General features: G+C 40.7%; 1 protein-coding gene across 8 annotated transcripts in view; it reads left to right on the top strand.

The window, feature by feature from the left end:
• Positions 1-22,652, top strand: part of FRMD6 (FERM domain containing 6) — a 392,313-nt gene extending 369,661 nt beyond the window's left edge. For all 8 annotated transcript variants that reach the window (XM_045504277.2, XM_010966970.3, XM_045504278.2 and 5 more), the window contains 8 exons: positions 3,384-3,539; positions 6,748-6,813; positions 7,707-7,775; positions 10,189-10,363; positions 14,723-15,058; positions 15,800-15,931; positions 17,453-17,544; positions 19,669-22,652. In XM_045504277.2, the coding sequence (XP_045360233.2) occupies positions 3,384-3,539; positions 6,748-6,813; positions 7,707-7,775; positions 10,189-10,363; positions 14,723-15,058; positions 15,800-15,931; positions 17,453-17,544; positions 19,669-19,953 (1,311 nt within the window). In that variant the 3' untranslated portion in view covers positions 19,954-22,652. The remainder of the gene's footprint in view (positions 1-3,383; positions 3,540-6,747; positions 6,814-7,706; positions 7,776-10,188; positions 10,364-14,722; positions 15,059-15,799; positions 15,932-17,452; positions 17,545-19,668) is intronic.
• The last annotated feature ends 2,322 nt before the right edge of the window (positions 22,653-24,974 follow it).

Below are 24,974 nucleotides of genomic sequence, written 5' to 3'. Positions count from 1 at the left end.
CAGCATTTGTCATTTGTGGACTTTTGAATGATGGCCATTCATTTTGAATGGTGTGAGGTGATAACCTCATTGTAGTTTTGATTTGCATTTCTCTGATATTGAGCATTTTTTCATGTGCCTATTGAACATTTGTATTTCTTCCTTGAAGAATTGCTTGTTTAGGTCTTCTGCCTATTTTTAGATTGGGTTGTTTGTTTTTTTCTTATTAAGTCGTATGAGCTGCTTATGTATTCTGGAGAGCAAGCCTCTGTCCGTTTCATCATTTGCAAAAATTTTCTCCCATTCCGTAGGCTGTCATTTTGTTTTACTTATGGTTTCCTTTGCTGTGCAGAAGCTTGTAAGTTTAATTAGATCCCATTTGTTTATTCTTACTTTTATTTCTATTGCTTGAGTAGACTGCCCTAGGAGAACATTTTTGAGGTGTATGTCAGATAATGTTTTGCCTGTATTTTCTTCTAGGAGGTTTATTGTATCTTGTCTTATGTTTAAGTCTTGGATCCATTTTGAGTTTATTTTTGTGTATGGTGTAAGGGAGTGTTCTAGCTTCATTACTTTACATGCTGCTGTGCTGTTACTCTTTAAAAGGTGAGATAATTCACAGCTTTTCCTGTGTTGAAGAAACGAATATAAGTCAACTCCTTGTTCTGACTGTCATCTCCTTCACTCTCAAGAGAGGAGCCACCCCCTTAACTTCAGCAAGAAAACAGGTTATTCGAGCACCAACAATCTCAGCTGTCCTCTCTCCACCCCACCCTGTTGATAGGACTTCCCATTCTTCCTCCAGGTCTCTGCTGAGATGTCTCTCTTCTGTATCTTTAGTCTCTGCTCAAATGAACTCTGCTTCAGTTGGAACAGACTTTGGTTCACACCTCCCCATCCTCAGGGCAGAGAGAGAGGGAGGGACATAAGAGCTACCGTTCTCACCTTCCGTCCTCAGTAAAACTTCTTGTAAAAGTGATGTATATTTGATTTTTTAGCTTCTTTACTCTGACATGTACTCCTCAACCCACACCCATCTGCCTTCTTTCCTCACCGCTCCCTCCACTCATGGTGCTGTCTCTAAGGTCACCAGTGACCTTAAAATTGCCTAATCCAGTGGATACGTCTCACTTCTTTTCCTGAATTTCTCTACTACATTTGACACTTAATCACTCACATCCCAGGAGATCTCATCCAAATTAGTGCTTTCTAACAACTACCTATGTGCTAGCACCTCCCAAATCCATTTCTCTGCCCTGTGCCTGTGAGGTGGCTGTTTACCCACAGGCACCTCAAACTAAAAATGTCCCAAATCAGGTTCATCTTCCCACCTCAGTTCTGTGCATTTCCAACCTCAGCTAGAGGCACTGCTGTCCACCCGATTACCCAGAAGAGTCACACAGGACCTTCCTCGTCACCCTTCTTTCTCCCTGCCACATCCAGTCCACCAGAACATCCTCTAACAGAAACACTCGGTTCCTCATCCCCCAGCTTAAGAAGTAAAATTCCCTTGTGTTTTGGTTGCTGTTAACTTCCTAAATGCTTAGCGTTCTCTCCCTCTCGTTGCTCCTCATTTCTGGGTTCCAATTCCCATCAGCACTCCTGTGGAGAGTTGCCCCTGCTTCAGTCTTCACTCCATAGCTTGCAGAGGGGTTGATTTTGCCTCTGATTTAACCTTCACCTGCGGAGTGAAGCCCAGGCTCCCAAGCATGACCTTGGAACTTCCCAGGATGTGGTCCCAGCTAGCCTTTCCAGCTTCCTTTCTGGTTGTCCCGCACCTTGAACATTATGCTCTAGAAACATCTAGCAGTTCCTGCTTCTCTACACCTACTGAGGTGTTTCACACTTTGGGCCTTTCTTCCTGCAGCTCCTTCAGCTAGTGAAGCCACCTCCTGTTTTACCTGGCTTACTCTTGCTCGTCCTCTGAGACTCTGTTCAGGTGTGGTTCCCAGGGCAGACTGTCTGGGTGCCCAGTGCCCCTCCCCTGGGTTCTATCAGACCCTGAACATAAGTATTTTATTTTCAAGTGCTCTGTTGTCTCTTGCCCCCAGTAAACTAAATGTTTCTTAGCATATTCTAGAGGACAGGCATAAACTTAGACTTTTCTGTTTCTTCAGCATTTCACATCACGGTGCTCAATATAAATTTTTTTCACTGATTGACAGTGCTTCAGTTGTTGAAGAGAAACCACGAAATGTGTTAAGCTATTACATATCAATGACTGTTGGACCAAAATTAGCCTGCATTTACATTCCTAGTTATCATCTGGTGCTCACTGACTCTTGGTCATTTGAATCAGAGCTTCCCAATTAGTGTGTCATGGCATCTGGGTTGCTGAGATGCTAGCTTCTTTGACCCTTGCCATCACCAAAACCATCTACTTTATTGCCCTTACAAGTATTATTTTCTATGGGTTCTTTGACCTGAAAAAGGTTGATAAGCACTGATTTAAATGATCTCCATGTGAACGGAGTCTAGAAAGAAACATCTGTGACTTGAGTTCTCAGCAAAACTTGATTATTATCTAATACTTCATCATGTTTAATTCTCCTTTAAACATTCATGGGAAGAAACAAAGTATCAATGTCTGTAAAAACATTGCTAAAAAACTAAAAATTCTCTAATTTTAAAATTCTGATCCTTTTAAGCACTAAAATGCTTTTTGTTTACTTTGTATAGTTCTTTCCTTATTTTATGATCTTAATGAAATCATCTAAGACTTTTAACTTATCAACACCTTTCTTTTAGCCTGCAGCTACTGGATGCTATATTTCTTGATATCTAAAATCTTAGACTGCTTCCCGGTGAAAACTGACGTCACAGTGAATTGTAATGGATATTTGGGTGAAATTCTTTTCTCATAGTATTCAGAGTGTTCGTATCAGCCTCTTATGCAAAAAACGGAAGTGTTTCTGAGAATTCCTCTCAGTCCGCTGCCTTCTTTGGATTAACATTTAGAACCTCCCACTCTGTGGCTGTAATTTTAGAAGAGTCAAGTAGGATCCAGAACCTGAAGACGTGCTGACAGTGGTTGTATTTCATGACACTAGTAATTTTGCAAGTATAAACAATGGTGTGTACCAAATTTTGCAAGTTGATCTGTTTTTTTTGTTGTTGTTCATGATTTTAAAACCAAGAAAACATACTTTTCCCATTCCTTGTGGTTTTTCTTCTTAGATATGGAGTATTATAGCTAAATTGACTCTAACTTCTAGTATTAGCTGATTCAGCCTGGTAACCTAACACATGGTCCGAAAAAGAATAAGCGTGGGAATTTTCTAATGGAGATTAGCCAGTTTACATGGCCTATTTTTGGTTCTCGTCCTTTCATCATTTTGGTATAGAGGGTGGTACTTGCATCCCTCCAACAAATGTTGCATTGCACTCCTATTGTATTCCAACAGGTTGTTTCCAAGAGAGGGAAGGACTACATCCTGAAGCACATTCCAAACATGCACAAAGATCAGTTTGCACTGACAGCTTCCGAGGCTCATCTTAAATATATCAAAGAGGCTGTCCGGCTGGACGACGTCGCCGTTCATTACTACAGATTGTATAAGGTACAAAACTGCAGTAAGTCTGCAGCTATACCTTCTTGATCAGGAAAAGCTTTTATTTACTGTTGTCTTTTCTTTTTTCTTTTTTTTTTTTTTTTTAATGGGCTTTTAAAAGAGTTTCATTTGAACTGCTCTTTGTCACCATAGGTCAATCTTGGAGTCTCAGTGATGCTTCTCCTCAGGCCTAGGAGTGGGATGGAGTCTTCTTAATGGTTCTAATATTGAGATAACAAGTGGCTGTAAATTGTGCATCTGATTATGAAATAGTTATTTTCCTCCTTCCCAAATCTGCATTTCTGCCTTGGGGAGTAACAGTTGCAACTTGTTTGGTCAGTAAGTTTTAATACTCCTAGAAATGAAGCCATACCTGCATTATATCCATTAGTAATAAGAACATCATCGCAGCAACTAGTGTTTATTGAGTATTGTGTTTCTGGGGCAAGTTTACCCTTTTTAAAAAAATTCTCATGACTCTCTAGGATAGGAACTATAATGTTCATTTTACAGACCAGGATACGCACCAAAGATCACAACACTAGTAAGAGCCAGGGTTCTACTCGGGTCAACTTGATGAGAGGCTGTGTGCTTACACTGCTGAACTCCGTGCTTCCCAGACTCTCTCAAGTTTGTCACTGTCGTTGTCCTGTGTCCTTGTGTTTTGTGTTTTTGTGTCTAGCCTCATTTTTCTGTGCTGGATCAGAGGTCACATACCCAATAATAACTGGGGCCAGGTTCTTCAGGGTGGCACTTACAATACTGTTTATCATGTCCTGTCTTCTCCCCCCGCCCCCCACTCCTCTCCCTGTTTCACAAGTATCACTTCTGTGGCAAGAACTCTTGAATTCCCACTTAAGTACTCAAAAGTATACGTATTCTCAAACCAAATAGGATGAGGTGGTTCAGAATGGGCTATTGTACCTAACTTGCTGGGATTAAATCCTAGCTTCTCCTCTTATTCTGTAACCTTAGGCATGTGACTTTGCCTTTCTGTGCTTTAGTTTCCCCATAGATGAGTGGGGATGTTCCATTACCAGCCTCGGAGGTTTATTGAAGACTAGCGGAATTAATGGGTGAAAAGTGCTTAAAACAGTGCCCAGCACCTGTTAAGCAAGATGTTAAACTTGTTGCTGTGTTACCATTATCGTGGTTGTTAGTAGGTTTGTTATCTCTCCTACACCCTTTGTGATAAGATTAGCATAACTAGACCATTAGAGACTGGACTGTAGTTTGGCTATATTGCTGGGTAATTTTCCTGACTGGTTCAAAAAACTTAATAAGAGAGCAAAGGATGTTATTTCTTCTCTCTTCCATACCCAAGAGATGCATTGATAATGCCCTGTCATTTTTGAAAGGCATAGAGTTCAGTAAGATCTCTTCACCTAAATTCCTAGAAAACTGAGTTCTTTTTTCTTTTAAGAGAGTTCACTGTGACACCTCAATTTATATGAGAAAATGCAAATAAATGACTTTTTTACCATTAGTTTATATTTGGAAATGTATTAGAAGTATGAATGATACATTGGAATCAGGTATCAGTTAGAAACGTTGCATCCGTGCTCACCATTGCTGCGACCCGAGGCTACTGTGACCACCCCTGGGCACCTGTTCAGTGGGAATGAGCCTGTATCTGTGGGTTGGGAAGATTCCACAAGATGATGAATCTGAAATAACCAGGTGGGGTGCTTGGCACAGTAGAGAATACTCAGTAAATGTTAGTTGCTTTTTATTTGCTAGAGAAGCTTGGTATTTTAAGGAATCTCATTAAGAATCCTTTAGTGAGGTAGGTATCTGCAGTTTATCTTTTGTGTAAAAATGAATCTTTCAAATTTGCTTCAAGTGTGTTACTTTTACATGGCATAGAGAATTACTCTCGAGTGCTTAAAACAAGGTGGTCAATAATAATGAACTGAGTGAGGTGGGCAAATAAATATATTGTTTCCTTATGGGCAGAATTTTCATTCTTTGAAGAAATCAAGTGGCAGCCATTAAAACTGCTTCCTTTAAGGCCTGCTTATAAAATGCCTGCTTATAAAATGGAGATAGGAAGACAGAAGACAGGAAACATAAGAAAATAAAACTTCTGTGCCTCTTTCCCAGTAATACAGCTCAGACACACACAACAGCATTTTTATGAGCACAGTCTTATTTCATGAAGTAATCAGAACAGCCTAGAAAGGGAAATTGGCCTAAATTCATAGTGATGGATTGGTTTCTTCTGTTAAACCTGTACTGTATGTACCTTTATTGATGTAAAGAATATTAGAAAACAGCCTGAATAGTGAAAATAGGCTATGTCTTCTCTTGACCATGCCAGGTGAGGATGTATTTTCTAAGAAATACTTCTTTCCATATTCATGCAAAGACTGGCACTAAGTGTAATAAAGATCTGCACATACTCATATATTATTTTTATTGAGAAATCTCATAATGAAAGTATTTTAGTTACTTAGTAATTTTATTTATTTTCTATTTTGAACTTTAACCTTATATCCACCTATTACAGATGAGCACTTAAAAGATGTGGCCAAGTTCAGAATGCCTTTTTAATTGTACAGTTTTTTTCCTTATGTTCATTGTAGTATATTTTTTTAGTTTATGGTTTAGCTGGTAGAATGTATATCATATTGGCAAGTGATAATTGAACTTCTAAAACATAAGTATTTTTGTTCCAAACCAACTGAATATAATACTTTATTAGCTATCTTCATGAGAGAGCATTAACTGTTTAGGCTTGCCTCTAACTTCGGTTTCAGAGTTGGGAGGTTTACCCAATTTTAAACCATAACGTCTAGTACATCTCAGAATATAACTATGACATTATGCTCAAGATTCTAACATATGAGAAAAGATTAAGCGTAAGATAGAAGGTTAAAAAAATGGTGTAAAAGCACAAAGTAGTCTTATTGGAATTCTCAATAATGCAAATATTTAACATATTGTCAGATATGAAAAGTGTATATAATATAGTGAGAACACTAATATTTTGAAATTTCAGAGATTTAAAAAGTAGAAAATAACCATTATTGATTTAATATGTGCCCAGGATTTTCTTAAATCTTATAGAAAAAAGAGGGATACAGAAAGACAAGCAAAGTCATTTTAAGTCAAAAGCTTTCTAATCCTAAAATTTATCTTTCTATCTCTTTTCTTGGTGCTGAGTTGTTCATTATGGAAGAAAAATATACTTTCTCATACAATTTTATTCCTACAGGATAAAAGGGAAATTGAAGCTTCTCTGACCCTTGGTTTGACCATGCGGGGAATACAGATTTTTCAGGTTAGTTAATGAGAAGTAAGTGTCAAATGGCACCCACTCCGCCCTACTTTGACAGTGTGTCTGTCTGGTTCTGCAGTAGGTTCACTGGCCCACTTCCAACCATGGATTGGTCATTGCTTTCTATTTGTCTAGCACAGACATGGATGATGTGGGACAGATGAAGTGGAGCAGTCAGGTCCTTGATGCTAATAAGTCCTCCAGAACAGGAAACAGCAAGCCAAAGATTGGCCCACATTCATCACTAACAGATCATTAATATCCAAATATTTTTCTTTGCATGTCATTGATTTCTAATAATCCTTTTTATCATCTGGCACATCTATAACTGTGGAAAGAAAAAAGACTTTCTAATACAATGCCCAACCAGACATTCTAATTTCCGTTATACTTTTCCAGTAAAACTTGTTCCTTGAATATGTAGTAGCTGTCATTCTTTTGCGAGTGGGATGGTGTTACCCACAGTCATAAACAGGGAAGAGAGCATGCCTCTCTCTGTGAGACCTAGGAGAATATAAGGATGTCTTATCTTTGACATAGGCAAAATATCCAATTACGAAAGTCTGAGTGCCTTATCTCATCTCTTGAATGCCTGAGTCTTCTGGACTTTTTTAATTTAAATTTAGGGCTAGGCCAAACGGGAAAAGATTGCCGTGCAAGGGCCAGTTAATGCAGTCACTCAGGAACCAAAAGCGACAGAATTGTCTTGCTTCTCTTTTAATTACTGTCTGCATGTCTCCAAAGAGAATTGGGGACCTCTTTCAGATTTTAATTACTATATTTTAGTTTTCTGGGAAAGAAGTTAGAGCTATTTTAGAATGTCTGTCAGTTTCCTCAGTAACTCTACGTGCATTACTTACAAGAGTTGTAAGTAACTCTCATAATTCTTTCCACAGAATTTAGATGAAGAGAAACAGTTACTTTATGATTTCCCTTGGACCAATGTTGGAAAGTTGGTATTTGTGGTAAGTTTAAAATAACTTACTAAAATACTCAGTTGTTTGTTTTTGTGGGATTTTATTGTTTTGTTTTTTTAAATCAATATTATTTCAGGCACCAAAGTTGATGTTTTTTTCAAAATTGAAGATGAAGATAGTTAGCTTTCTTATGTTCTTATGCATGTGCTGTAATTATAATCCTTGCCACTTATCAGTAGTGACCCTAAAATCAAAGAGTCTTTTATTTAACAGAAGAAATGACTAATTTTAATTTGTATCTGGTCTCCACCACTCTACCCTAAGTTATTCTATTTGCAGAAGAAATGTGATGAGAAAAGTTTATGATGAATTCACCAAACAGAATTGTTTTGAAAAGCCTGTAACAAAGGAATTAGGAAACAGAAAGCTGTACTCAGAGGGTAAATTACTAGTAGCATGGGAGTTGTCCAGTTCTTTCAGAAGTTAACTTTTGATCAAAGAATAAAGAATGATATAAAAAGATGTTTCTATTGATGTCTATTTGAGACTCACTATTATAAAGAAAAGGCTGCAGTTCATAACAAGAAGAGTCTTAGATTATTGAGAATGATATACTTCCTTTTTTTGGAGCACATTCTTGATTTTTCCCAGCTATTTGTCTACTTTGGTAGCTGTATCCATTTTGGGGGAGTGTTCAAAGAATTACAGTTAATAGTATGTATATCAAGTGATCAGTAAAACCCATAATTTCAGTTTGTTCAGAAATTATGGGAAAAAATACACAAAGAAAGGAGGAAGGTAAGGATTAGGACACATGTGCTTCTCTGTTTCAGGAAGATGGCCTATATAAATAAAGGGCTCTGTTGCCAAAGAGCATCCACACTGCCCTGTGAGTCAAAAGACCTGTTTCTGTCTTGACATTACTTTAATTACTTGGGCACAGTTCAGTCTGATTTCACTTTACTCATACATTAAATGGTGCCTGACCTGCCTCCTCCTCACTCTCGTTCAAGCTATTTGTGAAAGGGTTGGAGCTATTTGAAAATGAGCTAATTATTACCTGACTTGCCCCGTTCATGTCCCCAGTTAAGTGGTGATAAAATGCATTTAATAGAAATTGACTTTTTTAAGGGTCTTGGACCCAGTGGTTCCTAAATCTGCTTGTGCATCAGCCTCATCTGAGGAACTTGTTTAAGATACAGATTTCTGGGCCTTATCCTCCTCCCCCAAGAGATTTATGATTCAGTCGGCCTGGGGTGGAGACCAGGAGTCTATTTCAGCAGACATCCCAGATGATTCTTCTTACAGCCTCGCCTAGCTGTGTGACCTTGGGCAAATTACTTAACCTCTCTGTGTCTTGGTCTCTTCTTTCCAAAATGGGGATAATTGACCATGCCCCCAGAGACTTGTAAGGATTAAATGAGTTAATACATGCTTAGTGCTCATTAAGTGTAAGTTATAACCATTCTAGCATTGAGAGCCCCTAGGGGTTCCTTTTACAATAGAAAACCCAGAGTGAAAAATTCCATCCCTGTCTGAATTACACAAACCCATATTGCTCTGTACTGACTGGTAGTGTGTAGTTAAAATACGCCTCCCTCTTTGCTCTGCCTCTCCTCTCTGGCTGAGACTATTCCCTTCTGTAGTGCTGCTGCCCTATTTGTTATCAGGAAAATTAAAGGAATTTGTCATATTCCATAACTGTAAGGAACTTTGCTGAATCCTCACCCTCAACTTAGCGCCTTAGGTCAGTGATCCCAGACCTAAGGAATGAGATTCCTTATACCTCTACTGATGGAGAGATACTTCTTCTACTTAACATCTCTTCTTCTTCCCACCTGTCTCCTCCTTCCAACCGGCCCTCTGGCTTCCAGTTCCCTCTTTTATCCAACTGGAGAGCTTTTTGTTTTTCCTAAACACTAAATAGGTATCCTGTATTGTTCACTGCCATAACTCCTTACTTATTTCCTTCCCACAATTTATCGTAAACAATTATTATTGTACATGCTTTTTACCATCCCTCCCACCAAAATATCACAACACTAGGGTAGGAACTTTGTCTTATGTGCTGTTATTTTCTCAGGGCCTTGCACAACATTTGGTATCTTGTAAGTGTTGAACAAATATTTGAGTGCATTACCCTTCTAGAATGAGTCGTCTTGTTTGCTGAGTTAGGGTGTTGGGATTACATCTGAGGATGCTTTCCTGACGGGCCCTTCTCTTCTCCATTATGTAAATGGCTTGGCCAGCCAGTGAAACCAAAGATGGAACCAGCAGACCCTGGCTTGGCACTTCCCTGAGTTTTTGGTAACCCTTTGACATTTTTGAAAGGGAAAACAGTAATTTATCCCTCAGAGAATTTTGCTTGGAGCTTTACACACTTATTTCTGAATCTGTAGTTTTTCCTTACTAACTAGAAAATGAAGGGGACCTTGGCAAATCAGAGACTTTTCTTCCACAGGGTAAGAAATTTGAGATTTTGCCAGATGGCTTGCCCTCAGCCAGGAAGCTCATATACTACACGGGGTGCCCCATGCGCTCCAGACACCTCCTGCAACTCCTGAGCAACAGCCACCGCCTCTACATGAATCTGCAGCCTGTCCTGCGCCACATTCGGAAGCTGGAGGAAAACGAAGGTACTGCAGGGTCTCGGGCTGGGAAGCAAATGGTGCTTTTGCCATGAGGGGCCCCTTCCTCTACAGCTGCCAGGAACTGGGGCTTTAGTCTCCTGAGGAGTGGGACTTGGGGACTGGGCCTCTCCAGATTCCCAGCAGCATTCCTATTTACATCCCAACGCTGTCCTGTAAGACAGGGGAAGGCCTGAAGGCCCACCTCCCACAGCACCTGGTCCTAATGTCTGAGGTTATCCCTGTCATTTGGCAGCCTCTTGAGGACAGTCTCTTTAAATTTGTCCATACTTGCCTTGAAAATCCTTACAAAAAGCCACTGTAGGAAGGTGCAGGCCAAGGTTTATCTGCATATCAGCTTTTATCTGCATCTCAGAGCTTTGTTTATTCCCTGTTCCACCTTGTGCTGTTATCCACAGGCTATCTGGAATTCCTCCCAGTGTGATTATTCCTTAGGTTAGAGTGACCATAAAGGTGGGTCACAGAATGTCTCCAGCCTCTCATTGACTGCTGCAGGCCCCCACGTCTGGCTCAACACGGATGACAAACAAAGGAGAGAGAAGTTTACAATTAAGGATTTTGTCAGATAGTCCTGTGGGAGTTTTGCTGAGACACAGAATAGAGCAGTGCATTTGGGGCTTCAGAAAAGGGGGGCATGATAAAGCAGAGGAAGACAGGGATGGGGGCTTCTAACAGCAGACTTCAATTTTACAGTATTAACCTAATGATTAGCCCTTTATCTTGAGTTTTAGTGCCCTTTGGATATTCCATTGAACACATTCCAACTTCTGACTCCCCAAAATGCTACTTTGCACATTTGGGGAGGGGGGGTTGTCTTCATTTTTTTGTTGTTGTTGCAAATTTACGTTGTAATTTTTGGTAATTCAAATAGATTTGATTTGGGATATTTGCATGCACATTAGGATGCAGATTCATATCTTAGGTCCTTGTCAGAAACAAATTTTGGCCTCTCAGACCTCACTTTTCCTATAGATACAAGACAAATACCTGTCCTCTCTTAACAAGTAAAAACCCTTATAGAAATTTGTGTCTGACTGAGTTCTCTCAAAAGCTGTCTCTCAATCTAAATGAGACCCAGTTTGGAGATGCCACTGTAACTTAAGCAGCTATTAGAACATGAATCATTTTCTGCTGTTTGCCACCAATGTGCGTCTGTCTTAGGAGAGAATTGGTCTGTCAGGTGTGTGGGCTTCCTCTGCTGACAGACTGCCAGTTCTCCTCAGGATGACTCATCAGGGTAACAAATGCATATATCTCTCTGACGCCGACGTGAATAGTAAGAATTCAAACAGGACAGAAGTGCCAAGGAATTTTGTGAGAATAGGTGACTTGGGCACAGAGCCCATCATCTGCCAAGGTGGCTTCATTTCTGAGTGGCCGACTTGGCACCTTGAGAAGTTCATTTATTCCAGAAGCTCTCTGCCAACAGCATTTTAGTAAATTCTTGTTTAGGTGACCTTAACGGGAGCCCTTTAGACCCTGAAAGAATGAATGAAACTCCTCTATATGTTTTAAAGCAAAGTTAAAAAGAACGTTGAGTTCTTAAGAGGGGAGTGTCGTGCATTTAGGGGCGTGTGTGAGTAAGAGCATTGCAGGAATGACACAGGTGTACATGGATCATTTACGTGGATGTGTGTAGGTAGATTTGGGGTGGCTGGCCTTTTTCCTCCTTCCACATCCTTAGTTTCTTCTACTGAGAGGTCCCTCCACATCTAAAGAAAGCCTGAAACTAAGTTTCTCTGGGCTAACCTTGGCCTGAATCCAGTTATCTCACCCACACGTAAGGACTACATCACTTTAACAACAACAACAACAAAAAATTTTCTCAAAATTAGCCAAAAAAACAGCATGAAAAGAATCTTTATTTTTAATTAAGTTTCATTTAGAGTCACCTTGACTGAAATGTTTTTCACATTTTATAATAAAAAATGATTGCAAGAATCCTACAGGGTTAAGGAGAGATGGATAAAAAATGCTTTGTGTCATTAAAAAATTTCTTTAACCCAGCTTTGTTCAATAGCTGGGGCTTCTTCTTAGGTCATATGTCACGAGGTCACATTGATGCATTATATTCCAAAATAGCATGTGAAAAGCCTGGTAGTCTGGGCTTTCACAACAAAGGAAGTACAGCAGTAGTGCGCTGATGATCTACACCATTGACACCAGTGGTTACTAGGGGGTGAGAGGTTGCATTTTGCATTTCTTAGAATAAATTTCAGAATTATTTCATTGTTTCTCTTATTTTGTAACTGAGTGATGTGAAGCTTCTTAAATGTTTGCAGAGGATCTAAGTGATTAAGCACTCGGGTGGGGACAGAAGCGAGCACGTGGAACACCAAGGCTGCACTGCCCCGTGGATAGGATGTAATTCACACTAGGCTCCTATTAGGTAGAAAACAAGTTGGCAGAATCTTCTAGTGAGAATGCTTGTGAGTTTAGAATAACTATAATTGACTTCAAATCTATCAGGAATTTGGGGGTAAAAGGGCTATTTGTAAAGAGGTAGAAAAGCTTTTAAATCATTAGATTCACATTTCCCAGTTGTCTTAGATCTCCAACACTCTTTAAGACTTTTTTTTTTTTTTTTTTACTTTTTCTCCTCACTTCCCATCCTTCCAAGGACCACGTGGCTTGTGTATGGACACTACGGTGAATAGAAAGTGTGAGGATTTTGCAGACCCCTTTAGCACTTCATCTTCATCTCAGCTCCTGTTGTCTTCAGAAAACAGGAATCATTAGAACCCAGTCTAGCCCTCAAATATTGGATGTAGTTGGATGCACTTTTGTTGCAGTGATGAGTGTTAGGCTCTGGTGTCTGATTCCAGCTTGCTTTTGTGTGGCTACGCACACTGTCCTTTGTATTTTGGCCTGATTCCTTAGAATTGACACGAGTAGGCTGGAGCTCAGAAACCTGCACACAACCTCCTCCAAGCACTTTTTCCATTTTGCATCCTGGAATGCGTGTCTTCTCTTTCTGCTGGTATTCCTTGCCTCTCTGGGGAAGCCTGTGGTGATGATCCTTCAGAGCTGGATTCAGACATTGAGAGTGCAAGTATTTTTACTTAACCAAGAGACAAGACAGTTAAATCCATTAGCAGGCCCTTGAAGCGGGGTGCGTATAGCTCTGTGCTAGAGTGCCTGCTCAGCATGTACAAGGTCCTGAGTTCAATCCCCAGTACCCATTAAAAATAAATACATAAATAAACCCAGTTACCTCCCCTCCCCCCAAAATAAATAAATTGTGAGTATATAAGCAAAGAACCCCTAAAAAAAGACCCTTGAGAACTTAATTAGTCCAATAGTTAGCAGTTCCTGAAATAGTATCAATTTAACATTCTGTAAACACAGTCTCAATTTTTAACATTTTTCTAGTGTGTTATTTCTCATCAGTATTAAAAATATAAGGCAACTAAACCATTTCTTTGTTTTAAATTTCTGACCTAAAGCACAAAAATGTGATTTTTGTGTCAGTTGTACAGCTGCAGCCCAACTGTAACCTCACGCCTTTATGTATTAGTTTAGCAGTTGAAAAAAAGGGTCTTTCCAACACTGTGTCATTGACTGCGGGTTAGAGCTGCACTGACACTGACATGTTAAATCAGAGAACAGTTATCAATCAGAGGCTACATGGGTATAAATCATCAAACCAGTAGTGATTACTATGTTTTCTTAATAGATGATAAAATCTAATTCAGCCTAAATGGAGAAAAGCAATCTTCATCCATGAAAATCTAAATTTTAGAGTGTTTTGGAAGAAATTCTCAGAAGAATAATTTATTTTAAATTGTATTCTACAGTTAGAGCTAACAACAGGCCAAATTGAACAGATGAACAAATAAAATGAATAACAATTAGCATAAGTATATTTATTAAACCATTTCTCTAGCAGTGCTTTTGAAATTATCTGTAGGGAAAGATTAGATTTTTTATACTGATACTTATGCAAAGTTCAGAATCACATTAGTGTGTGTCTTGGCAATGTCAGATTGCTCTGAAAGTATCTAAATGGTTATTCTCAACTCCTGAACTTATTCCACTGTGGACCAATAACAGTTTGCAGACAAGAAGTGGTCTGCCATCTTACACTTTGAGTAGCACTCTTCTGTAGTGTTTGAAGCTTTAAAAGTCTTTGAGTACTTTAAACCTCCCCCCACCCTGCTGAGATCGATTTTACTGGCTTTTATGCAGTCTTAAATTGAGCTCCTATCAGAATTATCAGCACTTTACAGTCACTCAATTCTGAGTGTGAAATTGTACTTGTTCTTGGTCTGAGGACTCCCCTAAGCTAACCGACTGTTCCTTCTGCCTTGGTTGAGTATAATGATGAGCCGTGTTCCTCACGTACAGAGAAGAAGCAATACCGGGAGTCCTACATCAGCGACAACCTAGACCTGGACATGGACCAGCTGGAGAAGCGGTCCCGGGCCAGCGGGAGCAGCGCGGGCAGCGTGAAGCACAAGCGCCTGTCCCGTCACTCCACCGCCAGCCACAGCAGCTCCCACACCTCGGGCATCGAGGCCGACACCAAGCCCCGGGACGCAGGTCCGGAGGATGCATACTCTGGCAGCGCCATCCACCGCAAGCTGAAGACCTGCAGCTCCATGACCAGCCACGGCAGCTCCCACACCTCCGGTGTGGAGAGTGGTGGCAAGGACCGGCTGGAGGAGGATTCTCAGGACGATGGTAGCCTACCCCTAGGCCCGCTGAGCTAACAGCACTCACCCGTCATCACGGGGGCTCTGCTTTTTCTCTCTTAGCTTTTTTTCCAGTATTGGTTCAGGAGAATTGATGTAATAGGGAAGAAGGAAATACAGCATTTGGCTGGAGATAAAACAAGACCTACAGCCTATATCAGCCAAACTTAGTATTTGTGTGCACCTTTTTTATTGTTTTTCATCTCAAATAATTCTGTAGCATTCAGGTTTGGGGAAAAGATATATTGACTCCATTAAGGAAAATTGCAGAACATATGTGTGGTTACTATAGAATTCATGTGGCTCTCAAATCGAGTCACTAAACGCTTGGAGAGGACGCAGACGTGGGCAGTGGGGAGCTTCATGAGCTTCACTGCTCAGTCTGTCTGTGTCAGCGGTCTGCTTTGGCATTAGGCAGACGACCCATTAGTCTCAGTTTGCCCTTTGTCATCACAGCAATGCTAGGACAGCTTTTCTTTTTTCCTTAAAGAATAATTGACAGTCAAATCATGGCGCTAGCAGACATGGAGATATCACAACCATATTATGAAAAACGAGAAAAGGTAGCATCTAGTTGGGAATTATTCCTAGAGCTTCCTGTTGTAGTGTCTCATGAGCAAAGTTATTTTTAAATATAAAACATGACATAGCCTCCTTCAAGGTGTGGCTACGAATTTTGGTGGCCATTTCCCCATATGTCACTAAATGTCTTTTCTTTCTTCTTTGTCAGAAATAGAGATGTTGGTTGACGACCCCAGGGACCTGGAGCAGATGAACGAAGAATCTCTGGAAGTCAGCCCAGACATGTGCATCTACATCACGGAGGACATGCTCCTGTCGCGGAAGCTGAACGGACACTCCGGTGAGCTCCTGTGGGAAGGGTCTCTCCCTCGGAAGTGGGCTGTCCTGGACTGAGAAGCAGGTGCCCCGGGAAGTGGAAGGGGCAGGGCGGGGGCTCCAGATCAGAGACAGGACTGCGTCAGTGTCGCGAACTGCAGGATCCAGTGCCTTCCGTGGAAGAGAGGGAAAGTGGAGAGGGGAAGCACTCAGGATTGGAATTAGCATCTTCTACCTCATGTGTGATAGGGTTTTGCCTTTTTTTTTTTTTTTTGCTATTTTAAATGATAATCAGAGAATTATATAATACATCTGGAAGGGGCTTGGAGCCCCTTCAGGCTGAGCTCCTCCTTTCTATAGATGAGAAAATTCATAGTTTGGAGAGGATAAATGCTGTGTGGCTAGAAATGGAAGTCGGGTCTCCAGGTTTGTTTTGTTTTGTTTTCCCCCACTATATCATACAGGGTATAGGAGGAGTCTGTAGGAAAAAGTGTCCTAAAAGGTCGACATAAAAAAGATTCTTAAATTTCGTATTTGATGAATTATTCTAGAAAATATGTATTCACCATAACCCTTTTATGGGGTTATATAATATTATATGATATATATTTCTAACAAATGAAAGATGTTATCTTAAAAAAACTAACAGCAGTATGGGTTTTATTTTTAAACCTTAGATTTGTAATTGCTTTTGTCATATGTCATGAGTTAGTCTCTGTTCTTTAGAGGAATACGCTTTAGGAACCAGCACTGTCAAAGTGACCTCGGTGTGTATTGTTCTGACGTTTAGAGCACTGACTGAGTGGAAGACCCTGTGACGACTGGAGTGCCCTGTCTTTGCCCTGTCGAGGCGCACAGTCTCTGATCGTGAGCCTCTGCCGTGTGCCAGGGCAGGGAATCAGGGATGAATAAGTTAACACGCACAACCCCCGTCATCCTGGCAGTGCTCTGCAGGTGTACGAGGGACTTTCTACTGCAGAATTGCATTTGCTAATGGAGCAGAAACCATGGCCTTCAGAGGCTCGGCCAGAAGCAGACCTGCCCATGGTAGCAGAGAATCACTCTGACCAACAGGGACTCAGCAGGCTGGTTGCTGTAGTCATGCTTAGAGTTCTCAGACCAAACATTGCCCTTTCTTGTCCAATTACTTTATCATACACGTTTCAACATATATTTCTATACATGCATGTTATAGCTGCACAGAGAACAGGCTCTCACTCCCTGAGTGTGTGTGCACCCACAGTCTTTGTTTTTATTCCTGACTTCATCATAAACAGCTTAATTAAAAGTTTATTTTTAATAATTCAGTTTCTACACTCCATCCTCTAACCCCACATGTATCTCACTGCTCCCTGTTTACTGTAAGACAAGAAAGAGAATGTGTCCCACCCTGGTTGTCTGCCACTGAAGGGTCACAGTGAGGTTTTCCAGGAATGGGTGATACTTACTTGCCCTTTGGTTCTTGGCAGTAGTGTATGTTAGATATGCGGCAGGGAGTATGAATAATTTGATATTTTCATTGGTTTTCCTCTGTGTTTTACTCTAGGGTTGATTGTGAAAGAAATCGGTTCTTCCACCTCCAGTTCCTCGGAAACGGTTGTCAAACTTCGTGGCCAGAGTACTGATTCTCTTCCACAGGTATGGAAGGGATTGAAGAATTTAAATCAAGAGGTGAAGTTATAGAGAATTTTAAATAGGAGCTTACAGTTATATTATAAACGAGCAAAAATTAAAAACCTTAACAAAATGATTCTTACTAGATACATAAATTCTAGTTTTAGTCTAAATTTGTGTCCATTTATTTGCTAGTTCCATTTATCTTGGAGGCTTTTTTTTTCTTTTTCAAGAATTCTCTTACACCTTCTCTGTTTGTTCTGTAAATAGTTGCTGAAGTTGAGTTGGTTTTTATTTGGATAAATAATGTACTTTGTTTCATACTTTATATAGATGGAAAGTCTCTGGTCTTCAGGCTTCAGGGTAACTGTGTGTGTGTGTGTGTGTGTGTCTGTCTGTCTGTCTGTCTGTCTGTTTGTTTTGATTGACCTCAACAGCTGGGAGAGTGGTTTTCTTGTTAGGTGTGTTATGGCAGGAATGTATGATTGTTCCATTCAGACTAAATTTTCAAACTGTGCTAAGGTAGAGCATTTGATAACCTGTGATCACTGGTTAGACTATTAAACTGTCAGAAGATATAGATAAATTAAAATACTCTGAAACTCGTGGTCGCAGTGTTTGGATATAATCTGCAACTGATGTTCATCTCTGTCTTCTGAGCACATGCTCTCTCTCCTGTGCCTCTTTCTTGGGCTCCCTCCATGTCTTTTTTTTTTTTTTTCCTTCTACATGTGTTCCTTTGTTTTCTTTCTTTTGCATTCTGACAGTCTTTGCCTCCCTCCTGTATTTTTCTCTCTCTCTTCCCCTTTTTCTCATTTGTCCTGTTTTCCTCTTCCATTTAAGTAGCCATAACGTGAAACGAATATAACATTCTATTAAATATTGGAAACTCCAGTGAGGAATCTTTACAGCACTACATGTGGCATGATGATCCAGGGTCATCCTGCCTGGGTTTGCATCCCTGCCCTGCCATTGTTGGCTCTTACTGTATATAAACATTTGTAGGACACAGCTGAGGGTCAGATTCCACACCTATGAAGTGGGGAGAGCATTGTGTGCCCACCTTGAGGATTTGTGGCGATGACCTAATGAATGCTGTGTGTGCAACTGTGGTGGTGCCTTGGAAGACAGCATCAGTACAAGAGGCCGTCATCTTCAGGGGTGCTCAGACATGACACCTCCTAGTGAAAAGTTGGACTCACTCTTTCCTCCCAGTACTTTTGCCTCCAGCAAAAGTGGTATCTTATTCTAACAAGGCTGGCTTTTGTGGAGTTCAGCAACAAAAATAGATTAGAGATGTACTGCCTCGTTTTCATAAATAACCCATCAAGTGTCTTCCATTCATGTCATTGTCGGAGCCGTTTTTCTAACCTACTTATATTTTCAGCCAGTACTGCCTCTTGAGGTAATGAGTTCTAGAAGTCCGCTACCTGCTGGGTGAAGTATTTGGCAGAATACGACCCTTGCAGTGTTGAGGAGCTGCCTCTTAATCCTGGGGCATGCCTCCCAACCTTTTCTGTACCAAGAACGCTTCGTATTATTTTTCTACCCAAGAATTCTGGCTTTTCAAAAAATAGTTCTTTAAACTGTGTTTCTTGAGTGATAATTGGTTTGTTATTCTTATTAATAAGAAACACTCCATTTTTTTTTAAAATAATAACAGACCACAGTGTGAGAGTGTTGCTGTGCTGAATTGCCACGCCTTCATGGAAAAACAAAGAAACAGTATCTCTACCTGTGAAGTATCTCTACCTATTTTAGGGTGACTGCTTGACTCCTGAGCTGCTGGAGACAGTTGAATTCCTCTTGCAGTTACTTGTCTGTGCTTTGGGCTGTTCATCTGTAGAGAATGATAGCACCTGTCTCACAGGGCGGATGGGGAGATGAAATGAGTCGCTGGGGCCTAGCACATAATAAGGGCTCAGTAAATACTGGCTGCTGTTGCTCGTGGTGGTGGTGGTGGCGGCGGCATTTCCCCCCACAGGGCCTCAGGGCCCAGAAACCACAGGCTGGAAACCACTTTCTAACGTGCAAGGATTCCTTAACCTTTCATGATTTTGCAGCTTCTCTGTGTACAGGGCAATATCACTATACTTTCACTTTAGCCTGTACTCTTAAAAGTTGTTTCAACCTTCCCTCATCTTGCAGACTATATGTCGAAAACCAAAGACCTCCACCGATCGACACAGCTTGAGCCTCGACGACATCAGACTGTACCAGAAAGACTTCTTGCGCATTGCGGGCCTGTGTCAGGACACGGCTCAGAGTTACACCTTTGGGTGTGGCCATGAACTGGATGAGGAAGGCCTCTACTGCAGCAGCTGCCTGGCTCAGCAGTGTGTCAACATCCAAGATGCTTTTCCAGTCAAAAGAACCAGCAAGTACTTTTCCCTGGATCTCACCCACGATGAAGTTCCAGAGTTTGTTGTATAAAGTACGCCTCTGTGCAGCATGCGGACCGCCTGCTGCTTGCTAGAGGCTGTGAAAGCCGTGGGTTCTTTCTTTACTTATTACTTGTGCCATATTTTCTTTACCCCAAACTTAGCTCTTTCTTTATAATATCTGCGATGGAAATAAAAGCCCCGGGACAGTTGCACTTTAAGTATTACACAGGAGTAAAAGAACTGCAGAGAATGTACAGCAAGACAAGTGCCCAGACGTTCCCTGATCCTTTGGAAGGAAGTGTGCTTTACTGGTTACCAAGCCTTCACAATATTGAACTGTGGTGCATTTCTTCATTGTTTTGTTTTTTAGTTCAGTTACATGTAACATCATGTTTTTTAATCACATGAAAGGCATTGTTAGGTGTATTTGTTTGCTTGTAAATTTTTTTTTTTTTTACCACTCCCCCCTGAAATGCTGGTGTTTTGAGGGAGGAGAGAGAGAAGAGGCTCTCTTCTTTTAACAGAGGGACCTTTGCCAGTGCGTAACCATCGCCACCTCACTGGGGCTGTCCCAAAGTGAACACGGATGAAGCGGTCAAAAGCATGTGGTTCTAGCTCGCCAAAGATGTGGCCAGCACAGAAGTGCAGCCCAGGGTCAAGAAGATGTGAATTAAGCAATAACCAAAAGTGTGATGCCTTGTGACTCCTTCATGCCTGGTCCGTGCCATGTCCTCCTCCTGCTCTTCCAGAAAGCTCTAGTCTGGACTCTGTGGAGTCCCTCATCCAGCAACGGATCAGTTGTGTTCCTGTCATCATGAATTTCCAAACCAGTATCTCTTAAAACTATGGAAACGTCTTAGAATATATTCGTGCTTGGTGGTTTTTGTTTTGTTTTATTTTTTTAAATCAAGAACAAATTATGGTAATCCCGGTTTCTGCTTAACCAAAATACCCTGACTATACGTGACATATATAAATACATGAGACTGCATGTTTATATGTGTTTAAAGCTTACCAACTAACTTTTCATCTCGGCTTCCATGACTGTCTTGTATACATCGTCTTTCTTGTTTAACACAGAGGATATGTCATTGAATGAATGATACCTACAGACAATCAACTGATAGATAATAGAGTTAAGAACAACTGTTTTCTCATGTCTTTTGCCGTAGTTCTCAACTCTGGTTGCATAATAGAATTATCTGGGGAGCCTTAAAAAAAATGGCAATTGTAAGGATCCGACCTTAGATGAATTAAATCAGTCTCTCGTGGTAAGACCCAGGGGGAATTGCCTTTTCTTTTAAAGTTCTCCAGATGGAGCTAGTATGTATTGGGGTTGTAAACCACCGACCCAGGGGATGTCTTTTCATTAATTTTGAAGAAAATGTTAGTGTTTGAGAATGGGCCATTTTTAAGAGAGTTACAGCCACTGCTGTCAGGATAGATAGGGAAGCCCAGTCAGGGCTGAGCTCACTAACCTTTAGACGTCCAGTAACAGCGTGGCTCGTGCTTCAGGAAAGTACTTTAGCACAATGTCTTTCTAGGAGATGTTTTTAATGATTTCATATTTTACAATATTTGTTTAACATATTTTGATATACCATTTTTTCTACCTACCAGGTTTTATTAAAAAATACTATATTATTTTCTAAAGAAGCAGTCATATTTTTATACAAAGTTAAGTTTTCAGGTAACAGAGAAGTAGATTTAGGGTCCAGCAGAACCTGCAGTGTTCCCCGTGGGTGGGAGTCAGTGTTATAAACACAGGGAGAACGTGAGCAGGCTCCCCGTGCTGCCATCGCATGTCCATGTCCCCACGTGGGTGTGACGGGACAGCGTGTATACACAAGCCTAGTCAGATTGGTTTAACTTGACACTTTAAAAGGAAAAAAGTTCTATAGAATTCTATAGTTGTGAAATGATTTTGCTTTTATCCAGTGTTTTAAAAAGAACCAAAGTTTCAGATCTCAGAATGTATAAAACTGTCTCAATCTTTGTGTAAAAGATGTAAGTATGAAAGGATCATCTAATGACTGTTTTACTGATAAGTCATTAAATAATCCGCCATGTCTTATAGATGCTTAGGAGACAAATCCTGATGAAGTTTGTCTGCAAAGAGCACAGGCCGTAATGTGGTGCATTTCCTTAGCTCTTAGTGTTTCTTGTTTAAACATCAAGGAAAAAAGAACAACGTATTTAATTAAGTACATAGTGCTTTATACTTTGTTTTCTCTCTACTTCAAACAGAATCAGGCCTTTAGGATTTTGCCAGCATTGTTGGTGGTTTTGCACACCCTCTTTCTAATTGGATTTATGAAAAGTCTCATGGATTTTCAAAACTGAAACATGCTAAGGACATTTTTGCTTTTTTTTGACCCACTGTTTGCAACAGAATTATATATATGTATATGAAAATCCATTTTGAATATCGACGTTTTTGTATTTCGAAATTGTTTTAAAAAATAAAAAAAGGAAAAGAAAAGTATAAAGCTGTTATTTATTTCTGCACTTGTTAATATCCATTGCTAGTCAGTATACCAATTTGGTATATGTTGCCTCTACACATCTACATTTGTATTTGCAACAATGAACTTTATAACTGCATAAACTGTACATAATCCTTTCTGTGAAAGGATCATCATATCAAGATGATACCAAAAGTGTGTTAAAAAATGCATTATTTTGTAATTATTCTTATAGGAATTTCATGGTAAGATTAGCAGTCAATAAAGTTACTTTTTATTTGTCTTTGAAGTGCCTTTTTTATTATTAGACTTCTCAGTAAAGCAAGAAGTGTTAGAGTGAATGTTTTCTCTGTGTTCTTCTTTCCTATGGTAGAGCACATTAAAGGACAAGCTGTTAGAGTTCTGAGCAAAACAGCCCTTGTGGTGATGATGCTAATAGCTGACGCTGAGCCCTGCCCTGTGCCAGACCTGCTCTACATGGGTTAGAAGTTCATGTGTTAACTCACATAAGTCTCACGTTCCCATAAGGCAGGAACTAGTCTTCTCAAGTTAGAGATGCAGGGACCAAAGCTCCCAGAGGCTAAGTCTGAGGGTGTGGCAGTCAGCCACCATTCAGTCCCAAAGTGTGGGGCGGAAAGGACTCTCTACTTCTTAAAACAGAATAATAGTTTTCGTTTTTTTTTTAATTAAAATAGCTATTTTAAATTTTGCACATTAAACAGTCATTATTGGAAAGTTGGTTCTAATTTCAGAAAAACAAGTGGTTGCATTTAAAAGTGTGCATTCACAGGACCGTCGGTGAGGGCGACAAGGCATGAAGCAGAGCCCAGAGCTCAGAGTCAATGTCAGGATCCTGAGAAGCCGGCTCCCCTCCTGAAAGAAAACTCAGTACCGTGTCTTTGCTCCAGCTGTTTTGGCTGTAAAGCAGGAATCATTCAAAGGACTGCTGGGGATTAAATAAGGTAATGGGTATAATATGCCCCTGACGACTAGGGTGGGAGAGGGGAGGGTTTTCAAATCTTCTAACATTGAACTTTTATAGGATTGAGTTCTTTGGGCATTTGGAAGCATACAATACAAAACAAAAGCTTTCTAGTGGGGGTGTTATTCATGAATTTTGCAGAGTATCTGGTAAATTGTGAGTTGGAGGCAAGGGGAGAAAATATCTGGTCCCATACTCTGTGTCTCTGATATTACATCACAACCCTTCAAGGTGTCATCACCCACCTTTTGCAGCTGAGAAAACAGTTCAATTTGCCTAAGATCCTGTAGCTAGTAAGTGACAGAGGGGAGTTTTCAACCTAAATTCATCTCCAAAAGCTGCTTTTTTTCTACTACATACACCATGTTACCCACTGTTTTTAGAGAAAGCTCAGAATCTAATAGGAAAGACAGACTTGCAACTTTGATAGCATAATAAATGGAACTTTTTGTTTTCACACTTTTTTTGGCGCACCTGCTATCTGCTAGACACGCACAAGGATTCATCAGATGTTGCTTTGGCACAGGCAGTGAAGACCTGGGAGGTGGGGATGGGAGGTGGAAAGATCAGAGAAGGTTTTATTCCAAAGAGCCTTAAATGGGGACTTGTAGCAGAAGAGGGTGAGGTACATGCTGTCCAGGCAGGGGCTGAAAACCAGAGATGACAATGCTTATTCAGGGCCCTGCAAGGGACCCTTTGGCTTGAGTAATGACTCCCCAGCCTACTTGTGAGAGACTTTGGGGGCCCAGATGAAGACACTGAGAGTCTGGACAGCAAGGAGCCACTGAAGGGGATTATACGAGCAAAGAGCTGTGTTTGATGTTTGAGAGAAATAATGGAAACAGTGCAGATAGAGGTGGGCAGGGAGCAGCAAGACTAGACAGACGATGAGGATTTGAACTAAAGATGTGGCAGCAGAGAGAAAAAGGGAAAGATTCAAAAGCTATATGGGAAGCAGAGTGATGGGATTGTCACACACACACACACACACACACACACTCTTACACCCACGGTCATCCCCTCCAAAGCTAAAAACTGGAGAAGTAGGCAGTTTTGCCATACTTAGCAGTGTCCCTGGGAGGAATGAAGGGTTAATTATGGCTTTATATTATGAATTAAAATCTCTGCATGAATACCTTGAAAATCGGCACAGTGGCCTCAACCACTCTAGTCTGTAGCAGTGGTTCTCAGCCCTGGCTGCACATTAGAATGACCTGGAGAAAAATGCCTGGGGCCCAGCCTAGAGATTCTGATTTATCTGGACTTGGTTGGGCATGGTGCTGCTAAAAGTCCTGCCAGTGATGTTCCTATGCATCAGGATTGCAACCCAGTGGTCTATAGGTGAGCCCAAGCAATTTAGACCAATCAGTTATCTCCTCTTGAACTGGCATAATCCACATTTGGGATGGCTTGAGTCCCAAGAGTGTCCAGGTATATTGCATTTTGTGAGAGTGACATTGTTTCCTTTTTGCCAACCTGGCTGTCAAGAGGGTGAACCAATGTTCAAGCGAGGCACAGAACTCAGACTCAGAAAGTCTGAACACACCCATATTCTAGAGACTTGGGTGTTATATACTTATGACTGTTCGGCTCAATATGAGGTGGGAGTTATGTGAGTGCCAG

The sequence above is a fragment of the Camelus bactrianus genome, chromosome 6, assembly GCF_048773025.1.
Source record: "Camelus bactrianus isolate YW-2024 breed Bactrian camel chromosome 6, ASM4877302v1, whole genome shotgun sequence".
Lineage (NCBI taxonomy): Eukaryota > Metazoa > Chordata > Mammalia > Artiodactyla > Camelidae > Camelus > Camelus bactrianus.
The sequence above is the reverse complement of the archived record's forward strand: the minus strand, read 5'-3'. Positions and strand labels throughout refer to the sequence as shown.